The sequence below is a fragment of the Vicugna pacos genome, chromosome X (genome assembly GCF_048564905.1).
Source record: "Vicugna pacos chromosome X, VicPac4, whole genome shotgun sequence".
Lineage (NCBI taxonomy): Eukaryota > Metazoa > Chordata > Mammalia > Artiodactyla > Camelidae > Vicugna > Vicugna pacos.
This window is the reverse complement of record NC_133023.1, coordinates 28,582,698-28,606,476: the sequence shown is the minus strand read 5'-3', so window position 1 is coordinate 28,606,476 and position 23,779 is coordinate 28,582,698. Positions and strand designations below refer to the sequence as shown.

General features: G+C 38.5%; 1 protein-coding gene and 1 long non-coding RNA gene across 3 annotated transcripts in view; one reads left to right on the top strand and one right to left on the bottom strand.

Moving 5' to 3' along the window:
- Positions 1 to 3,383: 3,383 nt before the first annotated feature.
- PRRG1 (proline rich and Gla domain 1) overlaps positions 3,384 to 23,779 on the bottom strand; it is a 118,815-nt gene continuing 98,419 nt past the window's right edge. For both annotated transcript variants that reach the window (XM_072956675.1, XM_006219351.4), the window contains exon 4: positions 3,384 to 7,373. In XM_072956675.1, coding sequence (XP_072812776.1) covers positions 6,888 to 7,373 — 486 coding nt within the window. In that variant the 3' untranslated portion in view covers positions 3,384 to 6,887. The remainder of the gene's footprint in view (positions 7,374 to 23,779) is intronic.
- LOC140692009 (uncharacterized) lies at positions 13,668 to 14,620 on the top strand. Its single transcript, XR_012067609.1, has 2 exons — positions 13,668 to 13,769; positions 14,306 to 14,620. It is a non-coding gene; the product is annotated as an uncharacterized lncRNA (long non-coding RNA).

Below are 23,779 nucleotides of genomic sequence, written 5' to 3'. Positions count from 1 at the left end.
TGGACAGGACTGTTGGCTCAGTTCCCTGACCCCACGAGGCTGTAGGACGGGCTCCATGGTTGCCTGGGTTCTCTGCTCGGGCTTCGTAGACGGCGGGGACCATGTACTTTACTAAGCAGTAGGAGGAGCTATGAATTAATATTAGAGAACAGCAACTCTGGGAATCAGATTCTCCCCCCTCCTCAGGGTTTGCTTTTGCTATTCTAGTAGTTTGTTGTTTTAGTGACATTTTGAACTCTTTTGTAAAGTCTATATTGTCTGTGATATGTGGCCACTGAAGTCTCATTTCTGTTATTGTAGCAGTCAGCTAGTGATCTGACAGTTCCTTAAACACCTAGCGTGCCCCCTGTAGCCCCATCATAAAAGAAGTGTCCTAGTTTTTGCAGATGGGCTCTTGGTGTCGGAGGAAGCCTTCAACTTCCAGCCATACAATACACAACTCTGTCATCACTTTACTTCTTGCTTATGGAGGACCTGAAGGTCAAAGGTGAGCGTTCAAAGCCTCTCAGATTTTTTAGAGCATGCATCCAGCTCTGGATATGTGCTTGGCTTTCTATATTCCTAAGACAATGTGGGAGCTTTTCAAAGCCCTTACTGTCTTCATTTCCTAGCCTTTCCTCCCAAGATTTTCAGTTTCTCTGTTTATCCCACTGTTATCCCTTGTCCAGTTGGTAGCAGTTAATGCTTTTACCGCTAAGTATTTTTGACTGCCTCCCTCACCCCTGTCCCCATAGGTGCCTCCAAGTTCAGAGAGTTCCAAGTAAGGTGAAATAAAGATAAGCCCTTTGAGCTGGTACTTCAGGAAGCCAAAATACAGGGCTAAACGAGCAACCACAATTCTTTGAGAATAAGGTCCATTTTCTCCCACGAACCTATATCTGGGAAGTGAGCTGTTGTCTTCCATGATGCCACTGAGAAGGGAAGCAGGGGATAAGGCCAGAGTAAGTTAAAGGTTTTGTCTTGATTGGTTGCTATAAACTGTAGTTTCCAGTGTTCTAATGAAGTTGATTCTCACAGTTTTTGGCAGGTTGTTTGCTACTTTTCTGGAAGAACATGCTTTTGGAGTTCGCTATTCCATGCTGTCTTCATTGACACTACTCCCTACTTATTTTTAAATGTGGTTTATGAAACTATCATTTCCACAAATGCAAGAGGACTGAGTATTGAAAATGTAGCCAAAAGTATGGTGATGATGAAAATGATGTAAACAGTCTGCCTCTCTGCCGTAATTTTAATAGATAGTGTATGTTGCTTGCCAGTGCAGTATACTTGTGAGTTGGGAACTGTTGGTCCAGAAAGAACATTTTGAACCCTAAGCAGTCTGTTAGTGCTTGTGTGTGTGTGTGTGTGTTAAGATGAGGGGCTATGAAAGTGGACATCAGTAGATGTTGTATTATAGTGGTTTTCCAATTATGTTCATCAAATTCTGATGTTTGCAGAGTGAACTTGGACTGACCTGAAGTAAGGGGGATTGACAAGGAAGGTCACAGATGGTGAGGTTCCAAGCTTCCCACTTCCCACTACTAGTCAACCACAGTAGTCTAGGGTTCTAGGGGAAAATTTTTGAAGCTTAGTTTCCATTGCTAAAAACTTATAAAAATCACAGCACAGCCTGATACACAAGACTGCATGGTAAAGATGACTGATTGTAAACACCATGGGACTTTGAGCAAGAAGAATCTCTGTGAGATGGGGTGGGATTAGGGTTACACTAAATTAGAAGGTGAGAACGTTAGCCCAGTCTAACCCCCAGGGACAAGGGCTATCGGCACCATTGCTGTCTCACCCCATTAGTGTCTAACACAAGGTAGGCACTTTGTAAAGATAGGAGCAATGGAAAGAAATAAGGTTAGCTAAGCCTGTGGGGCCAGATTATAGGTTTTGATCTATAAAAATGTAGTACATAAAGTAAATAAAATTGCTGAGAACAAAATGTCACCATACAAAATTTAAGGAAATGGCAGATGATAAGAGTTACAGCAGAAAGACAAGCATTAAGGAGTAGGTGCTCTCAGAGAGCTTCAGGTATGTGGAAAAGGCTTAGCAAGAGTAGGTGATTTCAAGGAGAGTCAAGAGATGGGAGAACAGATCTGGAACTTGTGGCTGGAACTTTTTGGAAATAGACTTAAGAATTTAAAAAAGGAAAAGAAGCAAGTCCATATGGCCACAGCCAAGTTTGAAATTTTAACAATTGATCTTTTATGACAGATGTGAGAATAGTGTTATCTTTAAGAAGTAGATGGGGTAAGAGGGAGCCTTCTGGGTGCTGGAAATGTCTTGATCTAGGTGTTGGGTTTCATGGATGCATTGATCTCTCCATTAATTTTTATAAATTTCTATATATATAAAAATATTTTTATTGAAGTATAGTCAGTTTACAATGTCAATTTCTGGTGTGCAGCACAGTGCTTCAGTCATATAGGAACACACATATTCATTTTCATATTCTTTTTCACCATAAGTTAACAAGCTATTGAATATGGTTCCCTGTGCTTTACAGTATAAACTTGTTTATCGGATTTTGTGAGAATCCTCCTGTACTTCAAAGCGAGAGACACTCTGCCAGAGTTCAGTAGGTGTTCTGTGCGAGTCCGAGGGTTTGTAGATGTAATTCTTGGTGTGTTTGTGGGAGAGGGCGAGTTGTGAGTCTCTCTACTCCGCCATCTTGCTGCTACCCCTATAAATTGCTATATATTTTTAAAAGTACCTTTTTATGACATTTTAGACAACTCTCTGAAAACTTATGCTTATAAAAGGTGTATTTAGACCTACAATTTATACTTAAAATTCTTCCTTGGATATAAGTAAATAGTTTTAATTTTTTATACCATAAAGATCAAGCCACATTTATATTTGCTTGGTTAATGGTATATCACGTCAGCTTTTAGTTACTTCAAGTAACTGCACTTAGGAAGATACCTGGTGGTCACAAATATTCCCATCTTGTGCTTTCCTTTCTCATTTCCTTAAATGTCAACCACAAGCTTTTCTGCTAAGGAGGAAGAACCCAGCTCCTTTGTATCTGCAGACAACACTGTTCCCACTAATTGACAAACTGCACTATAGCAAGCAGCTCGGTCTATCCCATTGGAGCGAGTCTTGCCATTTTGTATCGTGGCAGCATCATTCAAAAGTGGTACAGATACGTCTTTCTCATGCAGAGCACCCTGAGTTTTTCACCAAATTCTTTCTTACACAGAGAACACCCTGAGTTTTTTACCAGGTAATTTATGATTTCTTTACTGAGCAGTATTCCCTAAATATACAAGAACAAAAAGAAATTAATCATTTTATCGCGTTAAAAAGATCATAATTAATAAGAGCTTATGCAGCATGCTTATCACCTAACCATAACATAATTAACACATAGCAGAAGAAATCTCTTGGGTTTAAAAATAGCTTTATTTAGCATACCAAAAACACAGAAACATAAGAAAAACCTTACCTAGTATAAACATAAAAAGTTAAATACCATAATTTAATGTAAACCAAGTATTTTAAAATGTGAAATATTATAATAAAATACATGCTATTTACAGAGAACCAAGTTAAAAGCTCCCTCTACAGTTATCATAGCAGATCATCCATCTTGAAGTCATCATTAACAATGAATCAAACACAGCATCTGTATTTGTACAGGAGATAGGAAAAAAAGAAATCCTTTCACTTACTTTAAGCAGATACAATTCGTTGTGACATTCAAAGCAGGGAGGCAGAAAAGTGCCACTTCGGGGATTCCAGACCCAACCACTGCAGGTGGAGGCCGGAAACCATTCCACTAGGAAAGACCACGAAACCCATTCTTTCATTTAGATGCAAACTGGTTGATTCAATTTAGTTACTGCTTCAGAAAGGTACTACATAAATCTGTAAAAATAAACCTTTATTAAAAATGATCAAAGGTGAATGTAATATCAATCAGGTAAGAAAGGCAAAAGCATAAAAAATATATAGTATTCCAGACAAGCCCCTTTATAATAAATGTTAAGAAACTCGGTTTATAAAACCAGATAGGGTAGCAAAGGGGTTTTTAGAAATGTAAAACCCAAACCAAAATCAAACGAACAAGCCTAAGAGAAGGTTTCTTAAAGGCAGTGTTTATTTATCTTGTCAGCATCATGTGAGCGCTGCTGTGAGACCTGTGGCTGAGGCCAGTTATGACTGGAGGAGAGTGTTTTCTTTGACCAACAGTCTGACAAGATGTAGTCATTGATCAGTGTAAGCGTTTGGATTTTGCTTTAAGGATCAACATTCATTCTTTTACTTAAATTCAGGTATCTCTAAGAGGCAGCATTAAATCCAATACTGGGAGTTTAAAATGTAAAATAAAATTGCAAGAATATATTCTGCTCCTTTGTCTAACCCTGTAATTGTCACACTTTTGGTCTCCAGATCCCTTTATACTTTTAACATTTTACTGGGGAGCTGGACGCCAAGGAGCTTTTGTTTCTGGACTTCATATCTACCGGTATTTGTTGTATTAGAAAATAAAACTGAAGACAGTATTCACTTAAAAATTAAGAAGTCCATTACATGCCAACATAAATAACATTTTAAAGAAAGGAGCTATATTATTTAAAAGAGAAAAATAATTTGTGGGAAGATGGCACTTACTTTTTAAACTACTTTTTTGAGAGAGAGAGTGTAAAAAGACAATGTTTGTGTATCACCAGGAAAGCAGCTTTGATCTCACAGATCCTTGCAAAGTTCCTCAGGGACTCCCAGGGCTTCGTAGGCCATACTTTGAAAACTGCTGGTTTAGTCTAAGGCCTGATATTAATGACCGAAAAAAAAAAGTCCACACAAAAAGAACCTTAATTTTCTTTTAAAAATAAACCGAAACACACACACACACACAAATACAAATCAGTGGATCAGACACTCAGCCTTTCAGCTTTAAACAGAAGCCAAAGATCACCATGTACTTGCAGCCAAATTTAAAACATTATTGTCATTTCTGCTGAGACCAGGTTCAATATTTTTAATTCATGAAAGCTATAAAACCTATTAACTAACCACATACATCGCAGTTCCTCTTGCCAACATCTGTTGATTCCTGTTTGTGCTGAGCTGGCAGTCGTCGTTAAGTTGGCACAGCTTTGGTGTAGACCAGAGAATGGCAGGAGTTTAAGAGGCCATACGCTCAGATTAGGAACACGTTCGCCATTTATGGGGCAGCCTAGTCTATTTCTCACTGTGTGAAAACTCGGAGAAATTTTAGGGAAACAGGGCAAAGATTCTGCCTTAAGGGCAGTGAGGACAATGCTACGACCTTACACCTAGATAACTCGTCACATCTTACAGATTACGTTCATGCACACCATCTCATTGGATCCTTTTAAAGCCCCAGGACAAAGGCAGGACAAAAAATACAGTCACCATTTCAGAGGTGAGGAATTTGAGGGTCTGAAATGGGTGTTTCCCAGGGTAGCCTGGCAAGTACGTGGCAGGGTGGGATTAGAATTCAGGTCATCTGACTCCTCATTTAGGGTCCTCCTTCCTTGGGCTTGGGGCAGGGGTTGGTGGGGATGGAGACGGAGGCAACAGGGTATGACATTTCCTCAACCTGCACTCCCTCTGCCTCGTCAACCAATTTACCCAACACTCAGGAGTCTGGGGAGTGGCACAGACACGTCCCTGACTGATGGGATGAATTTTCCATCAGTGCACACATAATAGAACTTCACACCAGACAACTGGTTTCTTTCTTTTCTGAGCCAATTGCTGTTGCAGTTCATTCACAGCCAATTCCCCCCGCTCCAAGGGAAAAGTAAAAATCCTGCAGGTAAAATCTGATGAAAATACAAAATGAAATACCAACACTGAGATCTGTGTGCAGCTATAACAGATTTATTGTGCACCTGCCACAGCACAGATTTTGCACTCTTCCGCCACCTACTGGAGAACAATATAAAAATCACACTTCTTAATTTAATGGAAAATTACCTCCTAATCATCGTGAGACAAAAGCTTCAGTCTATACAAAACCATTAAGAAAATAACATCAAGAATTTTAGCTAAATTCCTAGGTGTTTGAAGATTCTGTGGTGGGAGCAGAGGGAGTAGACTAAAATGCAGTGAAACAACGAGGAAGAAAATATTGTCCCCAGAGAGCAAAGGAGAAATCTGCATCTGTTCCCTGTCATTAATACCTATGTCTATTTTAGAAAGTATTCCGTTGTCAGGAAATCCACGCTACCAAGATGTTAATACAAATAGCATGAGACATTCAAAGATAATAAGCAAATACTGTTTAATTCTTGTGGGGGAGGCAGTCAACAGAAAGTCCCTCCTACAAAGCCAGCCCGATGCCACTAATAAGCAAATTCGTGTTTATTGTACCATCTTCATTATCTTTCTGAGATGTTTCTAAAGTCGAGATTGACTACATTCATTTTTTTTTTAAGGTCAGAAAACCTTAAGAAAAAGGAGGTTAATGAAAACCTGTAAGAATTAGAAGACATGCTCAGGTCATCTTATTTTCAAAAGTCAACAGCATATTGCTGGCTATGACACAAATGGTTGGTGCCTTCCGCCCCCCCCCAATTTTGGTGAGTAATGTTCCCTTTATGGGTGATTTAGACAGAAGTTAATAGTGTTTTAAGTGAGTTGTGCATATACTGGGCTGATGCGCACACACGCGTGTGTGTACACATGAAGACCCCCCACTAGCCTGTTTTCCCTCTTCACATATTTCCATTAGCAAAAATGAGCATAGATAATGATTTTATAGTAGGAAATAAAACTAATGAAAATCAAATCAGAATGCAAAGTGGTATGCTGTCAGAGTCCAATAAGTCAAATGGACATTTATGTAGTGGTAAAGTGCTAGAAAGTTCTTTCATTAGTATTTTAAAAACAATTATAGTAAAAAGAGGTTTGTAGTTTCACTTGACGGTGGTGACCACTGGCACCATAGCAATGGCACTGGCTGAGTTGGAGTTGATGATGTCCTCATATTCCGGGGGTGGATCCAAATGAGGTTCTGTTTCACTCCTCCGCAGGTTCACCTGGCCAGTGGCTTCCTCGTAGGTCGGCGGGGGGTCACAGTTGGACAGGCGGGTGGAAACAGAATCCGAGCGCCCGACGACATATTCCAGAAAGCCTGGGGACAGTCCGCTGCTATCAAACACTTCGTCTGGTGGGGGAGGCGGAGTGATGATATTGAGGTGCTGAGGGAAAGGAATGTGGCCTTCAGTCACTGTCTGCCTGCGAGTTTTATTTCTGAGGAAGCACCTCCAGATGAGGAAAATGACGAGGAGGATAATGAAGAGGCCAAAGATTAATGGGAAGGTAAGGTAAAACTGAAACCAGTCACTTCCTCTGTTGCTCTCTCCTTGTTGTGCTTTTGTGTAAGTGTTCCAAAACTCCTTCTGAAAACAAAAGACGAAATGCGTTGAAAATCAGTGTGACCCAAAGATAGGAAATACCATATGAACACATAGCTGGGTTCTAGTAACCTGATGAAAACAAAATCCAAAACCAGAGCTGTTGTTTCAAATATTTTTCATGACAAGAAATTACAAATAAACTGTGGTGCTCACTCTGGATCCTCCCCTAAAACGGTCAGAACCCAGAAGTCTTCAAGACTTGGCGTTATTTGTATTCAGGGAGGAAAAAACAAAGCATGAGGGATTTCCTCTTTCCCAATTATACCAAATAATCTTCCTTTAAAAATCTAAGTGAACTATCATTTTCCACGTCCAGCTGTGAGGTGGTCACCCCGGATCCTGTCGTCAGTATGCGCTATTTCAGGCAGGCAGAGGCTTTTAGCGCTCAGCCGCTTCACAGATGGACACCTTGCTTTCAAATGGTTCTGTTTCGGGTCCCTTTCTACCAGAAATTCCTCCCCAGCTTTCTCTCTAGCCCTGAAGTACACAGATCTAATACATCTACTTAAGGCCCTAGCATATAAACACTCAGTAATTTATAGTGATTATAATGAATTTTTATATATCAAGTTTTTGGTACAAACACCACCTCCAATCCCAATGCCTCTGTTTTCAGTGCTTAAACTTAGCCAATAAAGGCCTTTCTCACAGGCATATTTGTTTGCAGGCATTACAGGTCACTAATTAATATTATTTGACTATCTGGCCGAAAGTAAGACTCTGGGCACTAAAGCTACTTGTTTTGTAGCACTATATGTTACTAGTCACACAGGCTTTTAAAGTACTCTGTGGGGATAATGATGACCCACAGCCATCAATGTTCCCACCCCTGAGCTAGCTCCTCTATGAGGTACAGTATTACTCTAACCATCCAGTGATTCTGAGAGAAAATTTGGACATGCTATGTAAGAAATGTGGTCTGCTCTACTGAATGCTCGGAACAGATGAAAACATGCAAGGTACAGTATGAAAGCAAGCAAAGAGTGGAGATACAGCACTTATTTTAGGAAAACACCCCAAACCTGAAATTATCAAGTGATTGTTTCACTAATAATCACTGGATGGAAACTCATAAAACACAGATACAGGAGACTTTTTTAACAATAACTTTTTGTATAATCGTCACTTTATTTCTGATTATAGAAAATGCAATATAAAACTTTACTAATGCAGGCACATCTAAAAAAACCAGTCATCTACAATTATAATCTGCAAGTATAGCACAAAGATATAATCATTATTAACAAACATCTTTGGTTTACATCGTTTAAAAAACAAGGTTTTTAAAAGTGGAAGTATAGAACCAGTGAATACTTGTGATTGCAAATAATTGTATAATGCTAACCTTAGATAAACAGTAAAAAGTGGCTTCTTAATCTTGTCTGGCCACTTTGGGATAATCAAGCATCAGTAATACATACACATGAAATTGACTTTTCATGTTTCGCTTATGTAATTCAATCTCTGGTTTCTCTGGCATGTTGGGAAATGAAATCTACAGACTAGTATGTTTTTTCTTTTAGGGCAAAAAACTAGGAAAGAAAATCAGACTCTCATTTTGAAGAGTTAAAGTAAAAATGGCATTGTAGTTCCATTTTTGTCTTTAAGTATAGTAACTCAATTCTCAATCCACACCCAATAATGAAGGTATAATTAATTATCATCCTCACTTTCAGATGAGGAAATGGAGGCTCAGAGAGGTTACCTAATAATAAAACCAAGGTCATTTAAAACAGAAATGTTGGAGCTGGGATTTGAAGGCAAGAGGCCCAGCATCAGAGCAGACAAAAAGCAATCTGCTCTGATGTAGAAGGTATTTTGAACTTGGCCACTGTCGGAGAAAATTTAATTTTCCCATCATGTCATAGGTGTAGCTGAAAGTAAGTGACACTGATCTGAATACAAAGGTACTGACAGATTTCTTTGGGAACTTGACCTATTTTTTGTCCTTGAGGTGAGAGAATCAGGAAAAATTCACTTGACATCAGGTAAAATATTATAAGAAGTATCATTCTTATAAGAAGTATCATTCAAACAAATAAACGTAGTTTATTGCTCTGGTAAGCTATTTAAATTCTTCTTTATCTTTAATTTAAAAAGCCCAAAAAGTTATTAAGACAGAGCAAATGATTTCAAGACTTGGTAAAACAGTTCTTTAGAGGGAATGAAAATTTGTTTAATGAAGAAAAACAACTTTTAATTCTTTTTAATTCTAATAGTTTTAGATCAGGTAGAAAATTATACAAATAATACATGTATTCATCACAGCAGGTAAGTTTTAGACTCTTTCACATGCTGAATTTGGGGGGTCCTTCATAAAAGGTTTGCTTTTCTGTTTCTCAATAGAATTGAGAGACTCTTCAAAGAGTAGTTTTCAGTCTCTGATTAATCAGCTCAGACTCTATTTTGGAGGGTAGTGATGTTCCCAGTGAGAAGGCCCAGCAGCATCCATCTCCCCCATTCCCAGGGCTTTTCCTGGTCCTTGAACAAGCATGACAGGAAAGACAGCCAGAGATGAGGGAAGAAACCCAAACTCCAAAAGTTGCCTTGTTGATTGAGAACAAGTTGGGACATTACAGCAAGAGGTGGATTAAAACTTTTAAAATTCTCTATCAGGGATGGATGTTCTACAGAAAATGACTGGAGTTACAAAAAGTCACTTAACATCTTTGTGTTATTTCCTTCATGCAGATCTAAGTTTTGACAAAACAATACTTGTAAAGTACAATACAAAGAAGTAAGGCCACTATGGTGTCAATTCCATTTACTTCAAGTTGACAGTTACACGGCTGGGGGATGAAGAAGGAGGTACGTACCTATATTCCTTTTCCTATTCTTTCTCATTATAGGTTACTACAGGATATCACATACAGTTCTCTGTGCTGGACAGTAGAAACTTCTTGTTTAGCCATTTTATATATAGTAGTTAGTATCTGCAAATCTTGAACTCCCGATTTATCCCTTCCCACGTTTGTTTCGGCTTTGTAAATAAGTTCGTCTGTCTTTATATTCCACATATCATATAAGTGATAACATATGGTATTTTTCTTCTGGCTTACTTCACTTAGAATGACAATCTCCAGGTCCCTCCATGTTGTTGCAAATGGCATTATTTCACAATTTTTATGGCTGAGTAATATTCCATTGTATAAATATACCACAGCTGCTTTATCCAGTCATCTGTCAATGGACATTTGTAAATAGTGCTGCTATGAACATTGGGGTGCATGTATCTTTTTTGAATTAACGTTCCCTCTGGATATATGCCCAGGAGTAGGACTGCTGGATTCTATGGTAAGTCTCTCTTTAGTTTTGAGGAATCTCCATACTGTTTTCCATAACAGCTACACTAAATTGCATTCCCACCAACAGTGTAGGAGAGGTCCCTTTTCTCCACACCCCATAAGATTACCTGTCAAGGATAAATACAAATATCAGTAAAAAGCTTTAGCTGTTGGAGCAGGTAATGGTGATTTGGTCAATCTGCCAGTGACACAATTGTGATTCAACTGTTACTTATACTCTAATGGATTTTGTATTACTGTACCTGATTCATGGCTAAAATATTGAAATGGAAGCTTTAGGGTGCCTATGGATGCATGCTATGTATATGTGACATTTTTTTCTGCCTCCCAATGGTATGGTTAATTTGTTTATCAAAGCTCTATTTAATTGACTTACAGAATATGGGCTTATCAAATTAAATATTTCTAAACTCTAAGTTCACATGATCTAGGAAATTAAACTAGCTTTTTAATTTAATGAACTATTGATTTAATTAAGATAGGCATGTCCTCAGTTATCAGCATTCAATATAATGCAGACATGCAACTTTTATTCTCCCTGAGTTTGCTAGTCAAATAAGCTCACGTTAGCTCTCTTACAAAATTTGTAACTATGGCTAGCTTTTTTAACTTCTCATGACGTTTTCCTGAGTAACTTGAGTATGATTGTTAAATAGACATAAGGGGGATAAAAACTTCTAAGAAGTGAGGGAACTTTTCAACAATAGTCTACTTAAAAAGCTACTCAAATGTTTTTGGTATTTGAGGGGAATTCAATGCATTTCTATACCACTTCCGAGTAAGGTAAAATACCAAAAGATTAATTACCGAACATAGGGTTACACAGCTTTGGTTTCTTACTGCAGCAAAACTAGAGGTATCTGTCAGCAAGTATGTGCCATGTTAAAAAAAAATGCACTATATGCATTTGTGTTTCTAGAAATTATGAAATGTATTCACAAATTGCTTCTTAGTTTTTACTAGAAATTAAGGCTTCTACAAATGGTGTTGGGAAAACTGGACAGCAGAATGTAAATCAGTGAAGCTAGAACACTCCCTTACACCATACATAAACATAAGCCAAGATCCAGTAAACCTCCTAGAAGAAGATAGAGGCAAAACATCCTCTCACATACACCTCAAAAATGTTCTCCTAGGGCAGTCTACTCAAGCAATAGAAATAAAAGCAAGGTTAAACAAATGGGACCTAATTAAACTTACACACTTCTGCACAGCAAAGGAAACCATAACCTACAGAATGGGAGAAAATTTCTGCAAATGAAACCGACAAAGGCTTGATCTCCAGACTATGTAAGGAGCTCGTACGGCTTAATAAGAAAAAAACAAACAACCCAATCCAAAAATGGGCAGAAGACCTAAACAAGCAATTCTCCAGTGAAGACATATGAATGACTAATAGTACACAAGAAAAAATGCTCACTATCACTAATTATCAGAGAAAGGCAAATGAAAACTACAATGAGGTATCAGTCACAATGACCTGCATTCAAATGACAAAGGGAGCCCTCCTACACTGCTGGTGGGAATCCTCAAAAGACTAGGAATAGACTTACCATATGACCCAGGCATCCCGCTCCTGGGCATATAGCCAGAAGGAACCCTACTTCAAAAAGACACCTGCACCCCAATGTTCATAGCAGCACTATTTACGAAACAGCCTAAATGTCCATCAACAGGTGACTGGATAAAGAAGTGGTGGTCTATTTATACAATGGAATACTATTCAGCCATAAAAAGACTAAAACATGCCTTTTGCAGCAACATGGATGCTCCTGGAGAATGTCCTTCTAAGTGAAGCCAGCCAAAAAGAGGAAGAAAAATACCATATGAGATCACTCATATGTGGAATCTAAAGTAAATAAAAATACAAAACAGACACAGACTCATAGACATAGAACACAAACTTGTGGCTGCCAGGAAGGGTGGGTGGGAGGAGACAGACAGGGAGTTCAAAATTTGTAGATACTGACAGGCATATGCAGAATAGATAAACAAGATTATACTGTAATATACAAGATATTGTGGTAGCTCACAGTGAAAAAGAAATGTGACAATGAGTATATGCATGTTCATATATAACTGAAAAATTGTGCTCTACACTGGAATTTGACACAACATTGTAAAATGACTATGACTCAATAAAAAAGTTAAGGCTTCTAAGGAAAGTTGGAGATGCCTTGACTAAGGAAAAGTATGGAGATGAATCTTGTGGGGAGGGTATAGGTCAGTGGTAGAAAGCAGAAGGTCCTGGGTTCCTGGTAACCTCGGGACAACAAGTATGTTAAGAAGACTAAAAACAGGAGAGCAGCCTCCTCTCCCATATTGGGTGTGATGGATGGAATCAGTCCCTCTTCTCCCTTCTCTGAATTGAACCTAGGACCCCCTGCATGCTAGGCCTACACTCTACCCCTGACCTATAGCCTCTCTCTACCTACCTTAATTTCCCCAAACGCACCTCTGTCCTTCTCCTTCCCCACCCGCGAATCAACAGAGAACCACACAAAGAAACCCCCCCAGGTCCATCAGCGGATTAATTACCTCCTTGTCACCTCACAGGATTGCTGCTAACCACTACACAGATTTCTGGACAGCACCCAGAACCTGTTCTATATGTGAAACCTCACATACAACACCGCTAATTTAAAAAAAAGGGGGGTGGGGAAGGAAGATGTAATTTCGCAGGAGGCTAAAGAATGCCTTGTCCCTGTAGTCATCTTACACCTGTGAGATTAACCCCAAGAAACAAACCCCACAAAAGGCTGTAACAGTACTTTCTTATCAAGAAGTCTGGGTGATAGACAATGCTAGGGTTGATGACTTCAGCCACAGTCTACATCGCTGTCCTGCAGTCCTCTCAGCCTTTCCTCATGGGTAAAAAGGTGGTGCTGTCTCGGGCATCACATCCTCATACAAACATGCCAATAAGGATCAATAAAATGGGAGCAAAATGCTTTCTTGTCACAGAATTGTCTCCTCTTATCAGGGAAGCAAACTTCCCAGGCAGACAGCTATGTCTCAGGCCAGAAGTCAGTACTGTGCCCGTCCTTCGCAGCAGGAGAGGCAGATACAGCAAGTAAGGAGAACGTAATTGCCCTGATTCACCGATGTAGACTAATTACAAATTGTCACCAGTGCCTGGGGACACTGTCATTCCCCCCAAATTGGTGTTGCCTTAGCAAGGAAGGAGGAGTGAATTGGCTGCAGGATAAGCAGCCTACCGCCATACCTCACTTGGCGTGGACATGCTGTAGTACATCGTTATCCTCCTAGAGTAAATGTATATACAGTGCTTTCCCTTCTGCCAGAGAGTGGCTGTGGCAGGGATATTGATGATTCAACTGTCATGTGCATATGCTGGAGGTAGAAACTACAAAACGGGGTTTTGCAAACATTTTCTATTCAGAATAACATAATGTATTAGACTTTGTGGGACATAAAGTCTTTGTCTTATCCACTGTGTAAACAGCTTTTGGCAGGAAAGAGTTCTCTGCAGGAGGCCCCTTTTGTCAATGTAGCAAAGCTGTATTTTAACTTACCTCTGGTGCAATCACACCTTTCAAATCTTTTGATCACACAGAGCTTTGCCTAACCTGTTGTTTCCATCCTTAGCTCAAAGAAGAAATAATAAGTGCTTAACAGATGACCAGATCCCTTCCCTAGCGTGTCCCCTTCAGTAATCTTGACAACAAACCAAACCGTGTGAACAAGATAGCATCGAAAGAAAGATCACAAGGAGTTGACAAATCTGTACACGATGGGAGATGGTTGCAAATCTGACACCCTATCTCAATGATTATTAACAGAGATTACTTCCCCTTTTTACCTTTAAAAACTTTCATGGTGGAGGAGCATCTTCAGACACAAGTCTGCCTTCTCCTGAGATTGCTAACTGTCTGATTAAAGCAACTTTTCTCTTTCTACTGATACCAGTCTCTCATACTGACTTTTGAGCAGCGGGACCTGAGTTCAGTAACATTTGTGGCAGCACAACATGAACCCGGCAACAAGGAATTATGCAAGCAAACGGTCATCCATTTGTTCCAATGAACTGTTTTTTAAACAAAAGTAGATGGTAGGCTAGATTTGGCTTGTAGGCCACGCTTTTCAACCCGTGTTTGTGATAAAACATATGGGTTGCCAACCCATTTATAAAACAATGCTTCAAAGTTAGTGTGTATGTGCGTGGGCACATACGCAACATCAATGGAAATGAGAGGTTTCTAAGCCTTCTTTAATATTTGCCAATTCAATAACTGTCAAAGTTATGGTAAGTTTTCTGTGTGTTTGGTCCAGTATATGCATAAGGATCTACCTGGATGAGTTATTTAAATCCTAGCATCAGTATCATTCTGCAGCATCCCAGATTATCCCAAGGTATAGCCATCACTGAGAACTAGGATGCTAAAACAGTGCTTCAAACACTTCGTTATTAAACTGTAGGTTCTGATTCGGTAAGTCTGGGGCAGCACTTCGAGCTTCTCACAATGCTACTGGCCCACAGACCACACTGCGTAGCAAAGCGTCTGTGCTGGCTTAACTGCCTGGGATACCTAGGTCCTTCCTCCCCTCAGGGACTGATGTAATTGGTCTGGGACATACCCTGGAGGTAGTAACAAGCAACAAAGCTTGAGAACCCCCATGGCAAGGTGTGTCGTGATTTATCAGTTTTAGCTGTTACTTCATTAGTCGCTCTAAGGTGATCCTGTCTGTCTACTCCTCACTGTGCCATTTGTACCCACCCATTCCTCTCCTTTCAGATCCCAACGTCCAGATGATGGTGGGGATAAGGATTAGTACTTAATCCTTTTGCTCTTTTCTGTCTTTGAGAAGTGGGAGGTACTTCAGGATGGAAAGAAAAGACTTGGGCAACTTGGAACTTGGGAAGAATAACCAAAGAGTGTCTGAGGAGGTGATTTAAAGGGGAAGCTGAGTGACAAAATGGCAAGGATTACCAGGGACAGTTATCACAGCAAAATCTGCCTCTAGTCTTGGGCGCGAGCTTGGGGCAGTGAAAACACCAATCTAATGTACCCCCTCCAAAGGCCTGGTAGCACCTGACAACTAAGAGCTACAGAGAATTTTCCCTTGTAAACATGCAATGTGACAGAGTTGGTCAGAATGCGAGAGAACCACCAGTGGCAAAGTAGAAACAGGAAATCTCCCCCCCAGAGCATAAGCAACATTAAAGTACTTAGATGCGAGTGGATGACGATGACACATGATGACTAACACAGTGTACTTACTGTACACGAGACGTTGTTCAAAATGATTTACATATAACTCAGTTCACAGCAAAAACCCAGTGGGACTGACTTTTATTATCCCTATTTTACATGTCAGGAAACTGAGGCACAGAGAAGCTAAATAACTTACCTTGGGTGAACTTGGTCAAGGTAAGCGGATAAACTGGGATTTAAAGACAGGCAATCTGAGGTTAAGAAATCAGTAAAACAAACTGGTTCTCCAGAACAGGAACATAAACACCCTCAGTCAGTTTTCAGTGATACACAAAACTAGGTGATCTCCCTGAGCTTCCTCATCTCTAGAGAAGAACAGTTAATTGACATTTAAATAGGTAACAACATCTGAGTGCATGTCAGGAAGAGGAGAGGTCCTCAAAGCATGCAGAGAAACAAATACAGTAAGAAGACCAATTTCACTAAGAAGAAATAAAGGACAATAGCATTTTCTGGAAACTGAACTCAAAGGGCCATAATCTTCATTTTTATAAAACATGGTTACAGTGCAGTGATGAAATGTGGACGGTAATTACTATGCAGCTAAACTTAGTCACATTTTACTAAATGTTCAAAGCAAACTGCTAGCTTTAAAGAGACACACAACCCACGTAACCTTGAATACTGCATACAAAGAAATGTAACTTTTATCTCTGTAACCCACAGGCAGCTCAGAAGAAACAATGTTGAGAATTTTTTTTCCATACATGGACAACCTTAGAGTTCACATGGGTACAGATTTCAGCTGGTCAAATACATTGGATTGAGTGAGAGACAGAGGTTTTAAAAGTGAACAGAAAAAAAAAACATAGAAAAGCAGATCATTTCCTTAGGGAATCTTCTTTTAACTGGGAAATAATTTCCTTCTACACATAGCCAATAAAACAAGGTAAAATGCTAATTCTTTCACAACCTGAAGAAACCAGAAAACACACTTAGGTCAGAACAGGCTGATGTGGGGCCACTGGGTGTGGACACAGCTGGTCCCAGTGTGGAATGAGGTAATGGTCCAGGTGGGGCCAGCAGCCCTCTGGGTATTCTGACTCCTCATCCCACCCTCCACTGGGAGCTGCCCTGGGTGTGGGGCTGGCTGTGGCATACTCTCTCCCTACTCTCTTTCCAGTGACCTCATCCAGTCCCATGACCTCAACGTCATCTATGGCTGATGCCTCCTATATGTATCATACGTTTATTTCAAAACCAGACCTCCTCCTGAGCTCCAGATTATTTTTCTGGCTACCTGCATGACATTTTCACTTGGATGTCTAATAGGCATCTCAGATTTTTTTTTTCAGATGATGCCTTCTCTACCCTTCCACATCCAGTGTGTCCCCAGCAAAAGAAGGTTTAATAAACAGCATCACCATCAACCCAGGTGCTCAAGTCCAAATCTCTGAATCTAGATTATCTTCCACATTTCTCATTCCTCACTTCTAGATCAATGAGCAAATCCTGTCAACTTTTCCAAAATCCCTGTGAAATCTGTCTACATCTCATTGTCTTAGCCCCCACTGTCATTTAAACTACCATGGTCTTTCACCTGCACCACTGCAATGCCTCTTACCTGGTCCTCTCGCTTCAGCTCTTCCCCAAACCCTACATTCTTCAAAACAGCCAGAGTCATTTGCCTACTTAAACCCCTTACAGCCTTCCCACTGCACTTGGAACATAATTTGGACTACTCTAATAATGCTCACAAGACCCTACATCTCCATCTTGGCTTGTACAACTCTACCTGAACTCATTATGGTCCAGTGACGTGCATCTCCTCCTTTTTGTTACTCGAACATCTAAAATGCTTTCAACTGCCTATTATATGCTGACTCTCACTTACTCTTTGTCTTTCAATCAAACATCAACCCACACAAGTATCCCTGATCACCTTATTCAAAATAATAATAATGTCTCCTCAAGCAATACCTACTCTCCATCACAGTAAACTGAATATTTCTCTATGGTTTTAATCCCAATTTAAACTACTTTTATATTTATTTACTTATTGAATTTTAGATTGCTAAGCATAATAAATAAGAGTATCTATTTTTACTTTTCATTTATTCAACAAATACGTATAAAGGATCTGTTACAGATTTTTTTTATTGTAAAAAAAATTAACATGAGACCTACTTCAATAAAAATTTAAGTGTACAATACAGTATTGTTAACTATAATCACAATATTGTTTAGCAAGATCTCTAGAACTTTTTCATCTTGCTTAAGTGAAACTATATACACGCTGAACAGCAAATCCCCAGTTCCCCCTGCCTCCAAGCCCCTGGAAATTAAATGGTGATAGTAAGTCTTTATCTACCAATAATTGCTTTAAATATAATGATTACATTCTCCAATCAGAAGACAGAATGGCTGAATGGATTAAAAAAAAAGACCCAATGATAAGCTGCCTACAAGAGAATCACTGTAGCTTTAAGGACATACATGTATAGGGAGTGAAAGGATGAAAAAAGTTATTTCTAGCAAATGGTAACCCAAAGAAAGCAGACTTATATCACACAAAATAGACTTGAGGCTACATATAGTCCAAAGACACAAAGAAAGTCATCATATAATTATAAAAGGGTCAATCCATCAAGGAGGTAATTATTGGGTAAGTATTTAGGCACCCAACACAGAATGCCTAAATATATAAAGCAAATACTTACAGAACTAAAATGAGAAATAAACAGCATTACAATAATAATTGAGGCCTTTAATATTCCACTCTCAACAATGGATAGATCATCCAGACAGAAAATCAACAAGAAACTGTTGGACTTGAACTATACTTTAGACCAAAAGAGCTGAATAGATATAAACAGAACATTCCATCCAATAGCAGAATATATCTTCTTCTCAAGCACACAAAAAACATTCTCCAGGATCAATCATGTGATAGGTCACAGAACACATCTTAGCAAATTTAAAAAGACTGAAATCACACCAAGTAGCTTTGCTGAGTACAATGGTATGAAACTATAGGTCAATCATAAGAGGAAAGCTGGAAAAAATTCACAAATATGTAGAAATTAAAAGACACTCCTGAACAATCAATAGGTCAAAGAAGAATTCAAAAGGTATATGGAATAATATCTTGAGACAAACAAAAAAAGAAACACAGCATATGAAAACAAATGGAATGCACAAAAAACAGTTCTAGGACGGAAATGTACAGTGATAAATGCATACATAAAGGAAGAAGATCTCAAACAACCTAACTTTATACCTCATGGAGCTAGAAAAAGAAAAACATTAAGCTCAAAGTTAGCAGATGGAAGGAAATAACAAAGGTCATTGCAGAAACAAATAAAATACAAAGCAGGAAACAATAAAAAACATTAATGAAACTAAGACTTGGTTTTTTAAAAAGATAAACAAAACTGACAACCCTTGGCTAAACTAAGGAAAAAGAGGAAAGATTCAAATCAAATCAGAAATGAAAGAGGAGACATTACAACTGATACCAGAGAAATACAGAGGATCATTAAGAGAGCCTCTGAACAACTATACACCAACAAACTGGAGTCCTGAAGAAATGAATAAATTCCGAGAAACATGCAACCTACCAAGGCTGACTCAAGAAGAAACAAAATATGAATAGAATAAAAACAGTAAGGTGATTGAATCACTAATGGAAAAGCTCCTCAAAAGAAAAGCCAGCACCACATAGATAGTTTCCCTGGTGAATTCCATCAAACATTTAAAAAGAATTAACACCAATCCTTCTCAAATGCCTCCAAAAACCTGAAGAGAAGGAAAGACTCCATAATTGTCTCACAAAGCTAACAGCACCCTGCTACCAAAGCCAGATAAGCACACTACAAGAAAACAAACCACGGTTCAATATTCCTGATCAATATAGATGCAAATATTCTCAACATGATACTTGCAACCTGAGTTGAGCAGCACATTAAAAATATCATAGCCTATGATCATGTAGGATTTTCACTGGGATGGAAGGATACTTTAACATATGCAAATCAAAAACTTATCTATTACACTTACAGAATGGAAGAGAAAAATCATATAATCATCTCAATAAATGAAAAAAGATTTGATAAAATAAAACATCCTTTGCATGATAAAAATTCTCAACAAATTGGGTGTAGAGTGAAGACACTACCACATAATAAAGGCTATACAAAACAAGTCCACAGCTCACATCACTCACGAGGATGAAAAGCTGAAATGTTTTCCTCTGAGACCAGGAACAAGACAAGAATCCCACTCTCATCAAAAGGCACATGAAAAAATGCTCAATATCACTAATTATCAGAGAAATGCAAATCAAAACTACAATGAGGTATCACCTCACACCAGTCAGAATGGCCATCATTCAAAAATCTACAAATGACAAATGCTGGGGAGGCTGTGGAGAAAGGGGAACCCTCCTACACTGCTGGTGGGAATGCAGTTTGGTGCAGCCACTATGGAAAACAGTGTGGAGATTCCTCAAAAGACTAGGAATAGACTTACCATATGACCCAGGAATCCCACTCCTGGGCTTGTATCCAGAAGGGAATCTACTTCAGGATGACACCTGCACCCCAATGTTCATAGCAGCACTATTTACAATAGCCAAAACATGGAAACAGCCTAAATGTCCATCAACAGGTGACTGGATAAAGAAGAGGTGGTATATTTATACAATGGAATACTACTCAGCCATAAAAACCGACAACATAATGCCATTTGCAGCAACATGGATGCTCCTGGAGAATGTCATTCTAAGTGAAGTAAGCCAGAAAGAGAAAGAAAAATACCATGAGATTGCTCATATGTGGAATCTAAAAAACAAAAACAACAAACAAAAACAAAGCATAAATACAGGACAGAAATAGACTCACAAACAGAGAATACAGACTTGTCTTTACCAGGGGGGTGGAGGGTGGGAAGGGATAGACTGGGATTTCAAAATTGTAGAATAGATAAACAAGATTACACTGTATAGCACAGGGAAATACACACAAAATGTTATGATAGCTCACAGAGAAAAAAATGTGAGAATGAGTGTGTATATGTCCATGAATGACTGAAAAATTGCACTGAACACTGGAATTTGACACATTGTAAAATGATTATAAATCAATAAAAATGTTAAAAAAAAAAAAAAGAATCCCACTCTCACCACTTCTACTCAACATAGTATTGGAAGTCCCAACCAGAGCAATCAGGCAAGAAATTAAAGGTCTCCATATTGGAAAGGAAGAAGTCAAACTGTGTTTGCAGGTTATATGATTTTATAATATAGAAAGTCCTAAAGACTCCATCAAAAGACTGTTAGAACTAGTCAAGAAATTCAGAAAAGTTGCAGGACATCTGAAAAGGAAAGAGAACAATCTTGTTCAAAATAACATCAAAAAGCAATAAAATAATGAAGACTAAATTGAACCAAGGAGGTGAAAGATCTGTATACTGAAAATTTTAAGACTGATGGAAAAAAATGGAAGACCCAATAAAATGAAAGATATAATGTGTTCACTGATCAGAAGAACTGATATGGTTAAGATGTCCACACTACCCAAAGCCATCTATAGATTCAGTGCAACTACTATCAAAATTCCAATGGCATTTTTTTAAACAAAAATAGAAAAACCTGAAATTCCTATGGAGGCACAAAAGACTTCAAATAGCCAGAGCAATCCTGAGAAATAAGAACAAAGCTGGAGGCATCATACTTCCTGATTTTGAACTATAATAAAAAGCTATAGTAATCAAAACAGTATGGTACTGGCAGAAGAAAACAGACATAGTCCAATGGAACATCATCAAGAGCTCAGAAATAAACCCATGAATATATGACCAACTAATATTTGACAAGGGAGCCAACACTATTCAATGAAGAAAGGATAGTCTCTCTGTTAAACGGTTTTGGAAAGACTGGATAACCACATACAAAAGAATGAAACTGGGACTCCTATCTGACACCCCTCAAAAATTAACTCAAAAAGGATTAAAGGCTTAAATATAAGATCTGAAGCCACAAAACTGCTAGAAGGTAGCACAGGGAAAAATCTCTTTGACATTGGTCCTGGCAACAATTTTGTGGGTATGACATCAAAAGCACAAGCAACAAAAGCAAAAATAAATAAGTGGGACTACATCAAACTAAAAAACTTCTGTACAGCAAAGGAAACAATCAGCAAAACAGGGAGATCATGTATGTGATAAGGGGTCAATATTCTAAACATATAAAGAACTCACACAACTCAACAGCAAAAAAAAATTAATCTAATTTAAGAACGGTCAGAAACTGAATAGACATTTTTCCAAAGAAGACATACCAGTGACCAACAGGTATACAAAAAAGTGCTCAACACCACTAATTAACCAGGAAATGCAAACTGAAACCACAATGAGATGTAGCTCACATCTATTACAATGGCTATCATGAAAAAGAAAAAAGATAACAAGTGTTGGTGAGGATATGGAGAAAAGGGAACCCTTGTGTACTCTTGGTGAGACTGAAAACTGATACAGCCAGTATAAGAACCAGTCTGGACATTCCTTAAAAAATTAAAAGTAGAACTACCATATGATCCAGCAATCCCTCCTCTCTGGTATTTATTCAAAAGAAATGAAAACAGGATTTCAGAGATACATCTGCATCTCCATGGTCAATGCAACAGTATTCATAATAGCCCACATATGGAAATAACCTAAGTGTATATCAATGGATCAACAGATAAAGAAGCTGTGGTGTGTGTGTGTATAAATACACACACACACACACACTCCACATACAATGGAATATTATTCAGCCATGAGAAAGAAGAAAATACTTCCACTTGTAACAACTTGGATGAACTTTGAGGGTATAATGCTAAGTAAAATAAGTCAGGCAAATACTGTATTCTATCATTTACATGTGGAATCTAAAAAAGCGAAACTCATAGAAACAGTAGAATGGTGGTTACCAGAGGCTGGGAGGTGGGGGAAAGGGGGAGATGTTGATCAAAAGGTACAAATTTTATGACTTTAATGTACAGCATGGTCATTACAGTTAATAATATTGTATTATATACTTGATTGTTGCTAAGATTGTAAATATTAAATATCTCATCACCAAAAAGAAATGGTAGTTATGTGAGGTGATGGAGGTTTCAGCTAAGGCTTTGGTGGTAATCACTTCACAACATATGTGTATTAAATCAACACACTGTACATATGAATATTACACAATGTTATAGTCCACAAAAGTATACCAAAACAAATCAACATTGACCAAATAAGTTTTATTAATTCTATACAGAAAGATTAATCTAATTTATAGCATCAATATATTAAAAGAGAAACTATATAACAGTATTTGGACTGCAGTTAGTATTTTAAAAAATAATTTCTGGATTATTATGTCCCCTTTTACACAACCCCATTTTCTCCTTCAGAAATTTCTATTGGTGGCAATTAGTTCTTGCACAGGGTCCTTCTATGACTCATTATTTCTCTGAGATTCAATCCTCTATATTCTCATTATCAAAAATTTGATGCTAAGCAACTATGTTAAATTTTCAACTTTTAAACTGAGTAGGGTTTTCTTTTCATATCAGATTATTAGTAGAAACTGTACCCCCCAAAAGCCCATAAACAAAGGTTTCATAATAGCACGCACGCCTGGCGCTGGTAACCATGTGAAGTCATACCTGTGTCTATGGAGAGGCCAGCCTAAGGCACAGTCCCCAGGACCACCACCAAGGGTGAGCCTGCTAAACAGGTATACTCCACTATGCCAGTTTCCAGGGCTCTTAGGCTGTTACTGAGAAACAATAAATATTGACACTTGCATAATTTAATAAACTAAAATATTTCAGCTACAGTTGAAGACTCCATTTATTTAATCCTAGACCAATCT